Source organism: Astyanax mexicanus, chromosome 22 (assembly GCF_023375975.1).
Source record: "Astyanax mexicanus isolate ESR-SI-001 chromosome 22, AstMex3_surface, whole genome shotgun sequence".
NCBI classification, from domain to species: Eukaryota; Metazoa; Chordata; class Actinopteri; order Characiformes; family Acestrorhamphidae; genus Astyanax; species Astyanax mexicanus.
The window spans coordinates 25,033,409-25,046,776 of record NC_064429.1 but is presented as its reverse complement, the minus strand read 5'-3'; the positions used below and the strand labels follow the sequence as shown (position 1 = coordinate 25,046,776).

At 37.4% G+C, this 13,368-nt stretch overlaps 2 protein-coding genes across 4 annotated transcripts in view; both read left to right on the top strand.

The window, feature by feature from the left end:
- The window catches only part of ckmt2b (creatine kinase, mitochondrial 2b (sarcomeric)), a 182,177-nt gene that overhangs the window by 141,056 nt on the left and 27,753 nt on the right, over positions 1–13,368 (top strand). The gene's annotated exons all lie outside the window — the stretch shown is intronic.
- The window catches only part of rasgrf2b (Ras protein-specific guanine nucleotide-releasing factor 2b), a 96,088-nt gene that overhangs the window by 76,403 nt on the left and 6,317 nt on the right, over positions 1–13,368 (top strand). For all 3 annotated transcript variants that reach the window (XM_022667633.2, XM_007243934.4, XM_007243935.4), the window contains 3 exons: positions 8,530–8,642; positions 8,792–8,852; positions 12,984–13,087. In XM_022667633.2, coding sequence (XP_022523354.1) covers positions 8,530–8,642; positions 8,792–8,852; positions 12,984–13,087 — 278 coding nt within the window. The remainder of the gene's footprint in view (positions 1–8,529; positions 8,643–8,791; positions 8,853–12,983; positions 13,088–13,368) is intronic.

Genomic DNA, 13,368 nt, shown 5'->3' with positions numbered 1-13,368 from the left:
CCAGTGTGCAGTCGCCCTGCTTCCAAGTGATGAGATGTGGAGTGTCATCCCGTGCCCCCGGGTTATCTAGGCATGCAGTTCACATTTACTGTGGATTGCCTCTAAAAACGTAAAAATAAACTAAACACAGTTGCTGTTATTTTTTTTCCTTGAGTAAAAAATAGACTATTGGTTCTGGTGTGACCCTGTGATTAACCCTTTGCAATTTTATACAGTACCAGATAAAAGTTTTTGGACACCCCTTTACTTATTCAGGGCCCTATTTTAGAGATTTAAAGATGAGCCGTCAACCATGCCCTGTGCTGCTTGATTTAGGACGTTTCACTGTGTCTTTGCTATCATATAACGACGGGAAAAGTATGCCTTGCGCAGCTCAAAGCACATAAAAGGTATGTGCATATTCTCTTAATTAAACATAGGTGTGTTTTGGGTGTAATGCGAAATAGACTAATCAGCATGTCACATGCCATCCCCTTTTAGAGCCAGGTGTTCTCTGACTTTGGCGCATTGGTACTTTAACTGCGCAGTGCTTCAGCGCTTCTCAGCAGTGTAATTAACTGGCGCGAGCAGATCATTAATGGGAACAGCAATGTTATTTTATTCATTATTAAGTTTATTGTTGATGTAAAATTTAGGTTTGTGCACTGCTGTGTCCATGAGTGTTGTAACGAGCTAGGGGAGTGTACACGCGTTGCCAAGATGGTAGCGTCAGCGGCACTCTTGTGTTTTTTTTTGTCAAGATAGCAATAGGCCAGAAATTTACCTGAACACACCACCACACCTTCCAGACTACCACGCCCTTCAGCGTAGATTTATAAGTGTCTTTGATATTTAAGCAATGTGCAACAATGTAGATGTTTGTGGGGTGCAAGATAGCAATGAGCATCGTGGAATAACTTTCGCAGTATGTGAGATAGGGCCCTTTGTATTTGTAAAAATGCAGTTTTTACTGTAAATTCCTTTTAATTCCTTTGACTGGGTTCATTATTCCTTTTGCTTGGCACCAGATTGTTATTACTGGTGTCGTTTTGTTTTTTCTGGCTGTGTGAGTGTGTGTGTGTGTGTGTGTGTGTGTGTGCGTGTTAGGACCTGCTGTGTCCATTCTATTGATCTGTTTTCTCATTATAGTGTCGCTTCCTCATAAACTTTTCACATCCCCCCTGCCCTCCCTCCCTCCCGACTGCAGCGTTCCTCTGTGTGCCACTTTGGCTCATATGTCTCCATCTGCGGGATATTACTGCACTAATGTTCACAGCTTTACTGAGCCAAATCGGCTTATGATCTTTTTTCATGATCTGTGCCGCGCGCACACACACACACACACACACACACACACACACGCAAACACACACACACACATGTGCTGTGTGCCCGTTTTTGGTCAAACCATCTGAAACAGTGAAAGTGTGTTGTGGCTTTTGTGTTAGCCTTGACGTAAGTGGCCATCATGCAATTTGCTTCCCTTTGTCTGTTTTGGAGGCGCACCGAGGACTAATTGCATTGATCTCTTGTACCCTTTTGTCGAATTATGCCAAGGCGGCTGCAGCAAATTCATCTGGAGAGCGCTTGTTAAAACTGACCTTTCCGGCGGCATAGGTGAGCGGTGCGGGCGTGAGGGAGGAGAGGGGGAGGAACAAAGCGTTTAAATTGGTCGGCTGGAAAACGAGAGAGGCCTGCTTTGAACACACGCCACATCTGAGCAAATGCTGCCATTAGATGGGTCTGTTTCTCCAACACTGATGAACTGCTGCTTTGTGTGTGTGTTGAAAAGCATAATTGCAGCATTCAAATGCAGCACCAAATGTATATTTTTATGTTCACTGCTGTCATCACTGAAAATAAAATGTGCAGTTTATTCAAGTATCTTTTTTTGTGTATTACGTCCCTAGTGCATATGTGCAAGTTTTGCTTGGATAAATCTACAACTTATTGGCTGTGGTTGGGTAAAAACAGAAAAACAAATAGTGTGACTATATAAAAATATTTTTATTATAATTTTATTACATTTTATTATATTTTATTTTATAAAAGTACAAGTTTCTTAAGTCTTAAGTTTTTTTTTTCGTTTGAATTGACAGCAGTAGTATTACTAAGGAGAAAGGGGACAAAATATTGTAAAATAAAAAAAAACATCCCTGCAAAGCCACATATATTCACCCTCCTGGGTGTTTTTTCTGGTCACAACAGCTTTTGCTGGTTACAGTACAGTCTATTTTCTGCAACAAAGTATATATCTACGAATTTATCTACGCCGATTGGCTGGAATTGAGGTGTGTTCAGGTAAATTTCTGGTGTATTGCTATCTTGGTAACGGAAACCACAGGTGCGCCACTGACTGATTTGAACTCTGACCACAGTCAACAGTCAGACGTTCATTGCTATCTTGGCAACACAGGTGCACCACATGCGCACAACATGTGTACAGTCCTGCTCGTTACACACACACAAGGATGCACTGCAGAGCACAAACTCAACTTTTACATCAACAATAAACAGAATACAAAATAAAATAACATTGAATGATGTCTTTACTGAAAATGACATGCTCGATTAATTTCTTTCACGTTATGCCCAAAAACTGTTATATGTTCAGTGTTTTTGTCTGATTCTTTGTTATGTAAAGCTGCTTTGTTACATCAGTTGTAAAAAGCGCTATAAAAATAAATACATTTGATTTGATTTGAAAAAACACGCATGATTAATTAAGAGGACTACTACATACCTTTTGCACGTTTCAAGCTGGGCAAGGCATACTTTTCCCGTCATTACGATAGCAAAGACACTCTGACACGCCCTAAATCAAGCTGCACAGTGCGTGATTGATGGCCTGCCTATAGATTGCAAAAATTGGGGCAAATGTTATCTACCAAAATGAACAAAAGGACCACATAAACATTTTAATAGCTCGATTAGTTTGATTTGTGTAAGTACGTGTCTTATGAAGGGCTATTAAGCAAATGAGTACATTTTACTGAATAATTTATTTAGTTAGGTGAATATTCAGTTATTAAATGAGTAAGTTTGTTAGCTAAATCTTTCTCTAATGTCTGCTCTATTAAAGAAGGAAAATAACACGATGGATGAAACAGCAGCAGGCCGTTTCTGGTTCCCGCTGTATGCAGTACGTGGGGCTGGCTGTGCCGGCAGCTGCAGCAGTGTGTGCTGAAATGAGGATAATTATATGACCTCCTTGCTGGCACTGCAGGGCTTGGCCACTGGCTGCTGTGGGGCGGCCCAGAGCGCAGGAGGCAGCACGGGGGGCTGCAGCTCTCTTAATTAGCATCGCGGCACCTCGGCTGTTTTCTTGTGTCTGTGTTTCTGTACAGTTATCTGTCCAGCGCATCCTGGCTACAGAAGACAAGAGCTGTAGTTTACAGAACCATTCCTTTTCTTATTTCTTGTTGTTTTTTTTTAGATTCTTTGGGGTGAAATATAGCAGTAATAAGAGCTGCATCCCAAAGCCTTATTTCTCTACGCTACGACAACATGCTGTTCCAAACCAAAAACCGAAGGGATCATTTATACAAAGACGAGCCAAGTTTGGAACGATTTGGAGGACTCAACTGATCCTTCGAGACTCTCGGTTACCCACAGTTCACTGCACACGTACAATGCACAACTTAAAAAAAAACACAAAGCCTTGCATAAAACACATAACAATGAGATTTAGATATAAGCAGAATTTTGATTTCACAATATGCTAATCAAAAGTTTACTAAATAAATTCCAAATAAAATAAAAACTGGATGTTCTTTTGTTTTACTATACATCTATTAATTTATATGATCTGGCCTTATGGATTTTTGACATGAAGCTCAAAATGGCAGATTAGCCATAATGGCTAACAGCTAACTGCCGATTCTAACAGTTTGGGCTATTTATTTTTTATTGAGTTTCAACACACAAAACAAACAAACAACAAAGAAGGCAGACATTTAAATACTATACATGTATATATGAAAAAAATCATAAATCTCCTGAACAATTTTACCCACTCGAAAACCAGTCAACATGTTTTTGCTAATTTTTGACAGATTGATGCCACTTTGACCTCAAATAGCCGGGTCAAAGGGCACAAAGAAAGGCAATTGTTTAACCTAAAACAAAATTTAATGCATTAATTTGAAGGCCCTAACATTTAGAATTATACTTTATTTTAGTGAAACTACAAAAAAAGCAAACAAATTGCATGCTGCAATGTCACCACATAGCTATAAATTTACGGGGTTAAAGTATGAATTAGGGGGATTCTGGACTGATGCCAATATGGCATGTATTGATCTATCAATTTATTTGTATATTGTGTACAGTAGGTATCCGTATTAACATTTATGTGGTACTATCTAAGCTTTAAATTATAATATATGCTTGAAAGTATTGGGTCACTGCTCATTCATTGTTTTATCTGAAATTAAGAATAAGGATGTCTTTCCTGTCCAGGGGAGGCTTTCTACTCGATTGTGGAGCTTTTCTAATGGGAATAGCATCTGTGTCTTCAATGCAAACTCTTGAGAGAAGGCAGCAGTATCTACACTGGAATGTGCATTTAGTGGAGGAAGTTAAAGTTAACGTTACAATGGCTCAAGATAAAAGAGAGATTTGTCACTCTAAATGACCGGCTGCCATTCTGTATTTGTCTTGGAGGAGATGACCAACTAATTCATGTGTGGTCAGCACCAAGACAAACCATTTATTGTCATGTGTCACCCATCCAAAAGGCCTGGTGTTATTGTTTATGGTGCCATTATGTATGATGCCAAGACACCTTCAGTCTTCAGTACAGGGCCTTTTGTCAGCCCAACATTATTCTAATAATATGTTCAGTAAAGGCAGCACAGCTAAGCTCAGTATTTTCCCTCAGCTTGTAGATGGGGATGTTAAATAGCTTAACTCTACTCTTTACCAAATCTTCTAGCTCAGATCCCCCTGCTCCCTTCCTATAAAGTGGCTACATAGTAGTCCTTTTTGAATGGCATGCGTCTAAAATGCACCGTGTGAATGGGGCTGTCTTCAGAGCTTCAGCTGAGGTGCTTTTAACACGGCTTTTAAAATGGCATCCGGTAATTACCTGCATTTTTGCCCAGTTACGCTGGCACGACAGTGAATTCTGTTACATTTTAACATCTCTCTTTTTTACATTCAGTCTCTGTGCAATTGCTATGCCATTAGTGTGCTTCAGAGCATAAAAGCCTCTTTGGTTTGTTCATTTTTCATAGCGAGCATATGCAAACAAGACACACACTCAGTGGGCCTGTGTATGTGAATTGATTTATAGATGCAATTTGGGAGATTCCGGGCCCAGCTGTGCTATATGTGGGATAACCTTGAACATTTGGCTAATCTGGTTTTGCTAATGGTCAGCCAATGCTTGTACCTTAATAAACTATGTTGAACTATAGTTTTTGTTAGCTGGTTTTGCAGGTACTTCAGGCTTTATTTTGTAAGGGCAGTGATGGTTTAAACATTGGGTTATGGATCAAGGGGTTGTGGGTTTAACACCCAGGTTAAGCTGTCCAAGCGGCCACTGTTGGGCCTTTTATGCAATGCCATTTCCCCTCTGCTCAGGGGGCGCCCATTGCTTTACCTGTGCTCTAACATAAAGCTTTGTATTCTACAAGACATAGTCTTGTGTCCTGTGACTTTTGCAATTTCCCATAAAAACAATTATATGATACTGTGATTTTTTTAATACTCGATATATCACAAGACAGTTCTTTATGATATTTCATGCCATTTGTGTTAGTGAAGAAATTAAAATCCTCCTGAATAAGCAAATAACAGAAAGTATGTATTTATCTGTGTCAGTTTTATAGAATTTGACATGCGATATTCTTCACCGCAGGTTTACCCTATAGTTTTGATTTGTGCCACCATGTGGTGTTTAGAGTTTAGGGTGCCTATGTCTCAATAAAAGTACTGATATTTGATGCCACCTTTTATTACTGCCATACGCTACGATACGAATCGCAATATTGCAATTTTGTCCCAGTCCTATTAAATATTGCAAAATTTTGAAAATTGTTTTATCTGGTACCCACTATCAGGTCTCAGACTTTACTCGAATTTTTTGTCACCTTGCCATGAGCACACTGGTAATTGCTCAGCCTCACTCAGAAGATAACACCTCACAACTTATACTGATGTGGACATTCCAACTTACAGCCCCAGATTTATTTGAATGATATGTTTTCTCTTTTTTCTAAGGACAATAGGAATGAACTGAGTTATGACACATCAAAATACACATGAATATAACTGCAGTCACTGCATCTAAATGTCTTTTTTATCATCTGTTCATATCGTCCTCTGAGCTTCCTGGTGAAGAGCGCAGCACATTGCTATAAACAAGGCACCAGAGATTAGCCACCCACCCGCAGCACTCGTAGGCAGAGGCAGAGGAGAGCTCGAGTTATCCATTGATTAGCGCACAGGGGGCCGGAAAGCTGAGGCAGTGCAATCTCTGATAGAAAAGCCTGATAGAGCATGGGCACTCCATTCTTCTGTGTTCAGGGTACGTAATGCGGAGCTGCATATTTGCTTCATTTACATTAAACATTGCTGACTCCACATGCAACTTATTAATAGCGATGTGGCCCCGGTTTTTCATGCCGTTCCTACTTAAGATGGTCAGATGGGAGGAGAAGGCTCCTAATTTGTCAAAGGGACAAAATATATTGCGGTTAATGCTGTATAAAGCAAGCTAGGAGATATCTGTGGACATCGGTCACTCCTCGCTTATCGATATTGCATAATCAGCGGTCTTATATATGCCTGTATTTGTACCTGTGTGTGTGTGTGTGTGTGTATTTTTTAACAGTACGGTTAAATTAAGTTATATCACATTTAAACTGAGTTTGATGTATAGCCCTAATGCTTTGTAAAATGTAAATAAAAACACAATGTAATAATTTACAATTCTTACAGAACCATTTTTTTTTACCATTTGATGAAAAAAAGAAGTCACTAATAAGTTTATGGCAGTAACACATCTCAAAATCATTAAAACAGGTCAACAAAAAGTTGGACAAATATGTGCTACTAATAAAATAAAATAAAATCAATTGGAGGATATGCAGTTAACTCACATGACTGGATATAAAAAGAGAATTTAAAAAGAGGGACACAGGTTCAACGATCTGTGTCTAAAAATTGTGGAAACGTTTTAGAAAAATGTTCCTCAGTGTAAAATGGCGCATAAATTTGGATATCACAACATCTATAGTACATAATATCATCAAAAGATTCTGAGAATCTGGAGAAATCCCTGGATAAGGCTAATATTATAAAAGGCAATATTAAATGCTGGTGATTTTCGTACACTCAGGTGGCTCTGCATTAAAAATAGAACTGTGCTTATAGACACAGAAAGCGTTCCTGAGCTCAAACATTAATAACCTGAACAGAATCATGCTTTTTTTAATGCAGTGCCATCTGAGGGCCCAAAGGTCACCAACATCCAATACTGACTATCGACCATATACCTTAGTCACAGGGATTTCTCCAATTTCTCAGAATATTTTGATAATATATGCTGTAAATGGTGGGAAATCCAAGTCTTCACACTTTTATGTTAACGATCACCAACATCCAATGTTGACTGCCACATGTGTCACATGCGTCACAGGGATTTCTCTAAATGCTAGGGGTATTTCGGTATTATAGGTATTGTAGATTGTGGGATATGAAAGTCTTCACGTTTTTATGTTAAGAAATAGTTTTCTGAAGTGTTTCACAAATTTAAGACATGTAGATTGGTCGAAAACTTATCTATAAAATGCTCTTTTTATAGCCAGTCATGTGTTTTAGTCGCGAATTGCTCTTATTCCAGCTGTTTTGTATTAGTACCACTCACTTTAGTCTTAATGGGGTTTAGTTTAAGGGAGTTTAGAGTGTCTGTGTTTAATGTAACAATATGATATTTCACAATATTGATATTTTGTCCCGGCCCTATTAAATATCGCAAAAAATCTAAACAATTATCCATTTCATCTGGTACCCACTATCAGGTCTCATCCATCTTTACTCAAAATTTTTGGTACCTTGCCATGGGCACACTGGTCAGTGCTCAGCCTCACTCAGAAGATAACACCTCTTGTAATAACTTATAACAATGTGGACTTTCCAACTTACAGCCTCAGATTTCATTCATTTTTCTGTTTTTCAAAAGACAATAGGAATGAACACATCACATCAAACACATCAAAATAATTATTTCACAATTGTAATACACGTAGATTGGTCAAAAACTCATCTGTAAAATGCTCTTTTTATAGCCAGTCATGTGTTTTAGTTGCAAATTGCTCCTATTGCAGCTGTTTTGTATTAGTGCCACTCACTTTTCCAGCCTGTGTTGAGATGTGCTGCCGCCAATCAAGTTTTTCAGCCACTTTACCTCAAACATATTTAGGTGGCATGGTTTGTTCTTCTTGTGTGGAACATGGATACATCATTTGGCGCTAATGTGCTATACAGTGTGTTGAAAATACTTCCAGAATAGGTTTTCTTATGCTCATTGTTATGTTTGTGCAGGACTTTGAGCTGAACACTGAATTGAAGATGGGTGTAATGGGTCTTCTGGAGGAGGTGCTGAGAGATCCAGACCTCCTCCCTCAGGAGAGAAAAGCCACCGCAAACATACTGAAGTAGGTCCCATGCATAATGCAAGTATTTCTTTTTCTTTTCTGCACCTGTAAAGAATAGAATTCCCTTCAAGTCATCTCTGAAGAAGTATTTCTTTGGTGTCGCTCAGTCTATTGCAGCTTTTTTCATTTTCTCTTTCTCTCTTTGACAGTGCCCTTTCTCAAGACGATCAGGAAGATGCTCAGCTGAAGATAGAGGACATCCTGCAGATGGTGAGCTGCTTCTGTCCTTTCATTGTGACATTCAATTTGGTGGTTAGAAGTACCTTTTCTTAACATTCTGACCTTACAGTCATCGCACAAAAGGCCTTATGAGTCAGAACCAGAGTTTTATTCCTGTGATATTAATTTTCTTATTAAAAATATTTAAAAGAATAGTGTTTAATGTTTTCTTTATAATAGATTTGTCAATAAGATATTTATATTAATATTCTCATATGATAGATTGACAAATATTAAGACACATATAGTAGCAAATATAGTTAAAATTTTAAGTACAATTATATAATATCAGACCCCATATTAATACCAGACTAATCATTATCTGATAGTTCAGTAAGGATAGACAAGCTGCTTTTTTATTTTCTTATCTTAGCAATTACTTTATTTCTGCAGTTCTTCACTGCTCAGACCTCCATTTTTTCTCTTCACTGCTGAAACTGAGGCTTAGTCCAATGTTAATCTGAGCTAAAGGTGCTGTTGCCATGTGGGTCAGCCAAACCTGACTCTTCCTGTACTAGAGTCTTTTGAAGGTGTAGGAAACATTAGTCAGTGTACACTGAGTACACATGTTCTCTTTTACACTGATTTGTTTTAGTCATTAACTGGACCTGTAAAGCTTAGATGCAGCTTCATAGTAGGGATGCAGTCAATTTTTGCACAACCAAAATTGCAATTATATTAATAATAATGATAAAACTGTAATATTTTCAAGAGTAAAGAGGTTTAGAGCTTAGCAATTCTGCTGTGCAAAACCATCTTTTTTTACAGTTTAAAACAGTTTAAAGCTAACAGGTGATCTTGATATTTTGTTAACTGTTCAAATTGAATGTACCAATAGAAATGCTTCAGAATGACTAGATATTAAATATTGTGTTTTTTATAACTGTACGTTGTAACATACATTGTTGGAGATAAATTGATTGAAGATACTAGATACGCAATGATACTTGCATAGAGTTTGTGAACCTTTTTAACATAGAGTTTTTTATATGTCTGCATTAGTATGACCTAAAATGTCAGATTAATGTAATGTAGTAATATTAGGTTATTGAGCTCAAGTAATAAATAAGCACATCATTTATTTTCTAACTGTTTGACAATTTAGATGTAATCCTTATTAAAACAACGTTGTCAAAGAGTTAGAAAACAGATGACTTGCTTGTTTATTACTTCTTAACTTGCTTATTTTGGACTACTTATGAAAGTCAAATATATGCACAAATGTGTAAAATACCACTGCATGTTCTTATTACATATTATACATAGTAAATTCCAAACTACTCTAGTGTCACTAATGAAGGGTCTGTGTTGTACAGCTCAGAATCAGTGCAGTGCGTTTGAAGAAGATAATTTACTTAAAATTAAAAGGTGGGATGTTTTCACTGAATCTTAAGGGATTAAAGTTCACACCCTTTATAGAAGACTTCTGGTAACTTGTGAAAGTCATGACTGAAAATCCAAGTCCTCAAAGTCAAGTTCTCTTCAATACAGCATCGATTAAAGATCACACTGCTTGGAAGAGAAATGAAGGGAAGAGAAAATAAGCCAGCTTTTACTTCCCCCATGGTGGAGCCTGAGACTGAGAAGCAATGTCAGACTGAATTAGACATTCAAACAGCGAGTCTCTCTGAGCAACAGGCCCATAATTACAACTTTAGGCAGTGAGACGGACGAGCCTGTTGCTGCTGCTTTTCTTCCCTCCTCCAGCCGTCTCTGGCCTGACTGCAGAGGCAGCGCTCCCTTTGGGACAGTTCCCAGCAGCAACACAGCGCGTATTCCCACTGCGCCCTCACTCACAACGCGCTTAACTCACTACTGCATTTCAAAGCTTTTCCAGCTAAGCTTGCTTCAGTGAAGAGCCTTTCATTTGCTGCTGACAAAACAACAATTCATGTTTCAGCAAAAAAAAAACAGTGTCTGGTACACCTACAGTATGTATCTGTTCTGTATGGGTTATGCTAGGAGATCCAGTTCTTCACTTCTCATAAATATGCAGCTCTTAATCTTGTAGGGTAATGTAAAAAGCATTTGTTTATGTATTTATTTATTTATATAGCGTCTTTTATATATTGAAATGCAGCTCACAGTGCAAAAAACATGAATTTTATAAGATAAAACATTTGATAAAGTGGGCAAAATGGGAAGAAATAAAGCATAAATTAAAAAATAAAATGTGTTAAAATAATAAAATTAAATGGATTTAAAAAAATTATTATTAATTAAAGCAACAGTCCATGAGTTTAGGGGATTTTGGACACACTTGTACTATTAATTGGAATATTTTGTCCTCTCCCAGCTCAGGAATACTACTTCTTTCATTTTTACACAAACAATCGTCAGGACTTAAAAAAGCTTAAAAATAATAGCATAAATAAGAATTATACAATATAAATCTAAAGACAAGCCAAAATGATGTTTATGTTTTAAGCTATTTTTTGAAATTACTTAATAAGCCTGCATGATCTATATAGTTGGAGGAAGTTTCCACACATTTTTAGGCATATACACTATATACTACTTCACCACAATGCACTAAAAATGCACAAAAAATCTCACTGCTTATTTTGTGCTGTGTTCCAGGGACAACTTTCGACTTTACATAAGAATTTATTCTGTATAATAAGAATTATAAGAATCATCATCCTGTATTCATGTCACATCATACAGATTGTTTGGCACGGGTGTAAATATATTCACTCACACACTCTGATCCGTACCTCAGTGTGTGCCCTGGCACCAGGAATTCAGACTGCTAATTACTATCAGAGCGTGTATTGTCACATATAGTCAGCTTGTGTACTGGTGTGCTGAGACACACAAACAGACACACAAACACACACACATACACTAACACCAGCACACATACCAAGGGCTAATTAGTTGTCATTTAATTTGACATCTGCTGTCACTTTTATGTTGTTTATGCAGTTCAGTTTGCTGCTATGTACACACAGGAAGAATATATATATATATATATATATATATATATATATATATATATATATATATATATATATATATATATATATATATATATATTACGGGTCTATATAAAGTCAGGTTTAAAACAAATCAATATTGCTTTGGAATAATGGAAAATTGTTTTAAACATTATAAAGACACAGATGTTCAATCTGTCTATCACTACCAACTGACTAATCTGCTAATGCTAAGTGATAATGTAGATTTTCAGTCTGGTAAAGAAAGCTACCCTGCATTTAAGTAACATCAAGTACACTGTATGGAAAAAAGGTATTGGGACTTGTGGAGATTACAACTGCAGTAGCTTTTATGACATTTAAATTCTATTTCCAATTTCATTAGTGTGCAGTCGGTTCCCCTTTGCAGCTCTAATGGCAGGTGTGGAGCTCTGCAGGTATTGATCAGCAGAGTGCAGGTGGGATTTCTGCACTGTGCTCCTCAGCACTTGAATACCCAGCTCTGTGGCTTTACTACACTTCCTCTTTTAATATTACCACTCACAACTGACGGAGTGGAATATTCTATTACAGTACCACCCATTCTTTCACTAATGCAGACTGCATGGCTTTGATAAAGCAGCTGAATTTAATGTATAAAAGGTGTCCCAATACTTTTGTCCATACATTGTAACTCTGCATACATACAATCTGCTCTCAAGTCGAGAGTTAAATGAGTAAGTTCAGATAAAAGTCTAGAACAATGGCACCAGTTTGGCTGTATTTCGGTTTCCAACCAATCAAATATCAAGAAACTTGGGATGTGCAGAATATAGTTATCATTATCATTATAAGTCATCATGTAGTATTATAAGCTAGTCCCAGCTTTAATTATATTATCATCAAGAAAAACTTGTGTTTTTTGTAAGTGAACCAGGTTCAGAGTAAGATCTTTTATGACTATAATTTTGCAAATGATAATCATTTGTCTAAATGGACATTATTATCCAGGCTTACTGTGGAACCTTATGGTGTGTTTTTATCTTACTTAGAACTGGGTGCAGGGCTGATCTTCAGTAGATGGGAGTGTTTAGGGGCTGTTTGTACACACTAATGCGTGGGTCTGTGTGTGTGTGTGTGTGTGTGTGTGTGTGTGTGTGTGTGTGTGTGTGTGTCTGTGTGTGTGTGTGTTCTTCTTTTATAGGCTGAATGCCCGAAGGCAGAATGCTTTGAATCACTGTCAGCGATGGAGATAGCTGAGCAGATCACTCTGCTGGACCACATCATTTTCCGGAGTATTCCTTATGAGTGAGTGACCAATAACCCCATCCCTGAAAAATACTAGGTTGAAATAAAAAAAAAATCTAAATTGGCCTGATTCCAAAGAAGCACACTGTTCGAATACTGTCTCTTAAAATAGTAACAAAGTAAAGTACTGCTTCTATTCTTCTAGTAAAGTAAATACCTGGATATCACATTCCCACCATTATAACTTGTGTGTACAGAAGTAGAGTTAGGGGTAATTTTCTGTGTGTATTTCCACTGTGATCAATACATGATTTTGCAGTGTTATAAAGACATGCAATAGG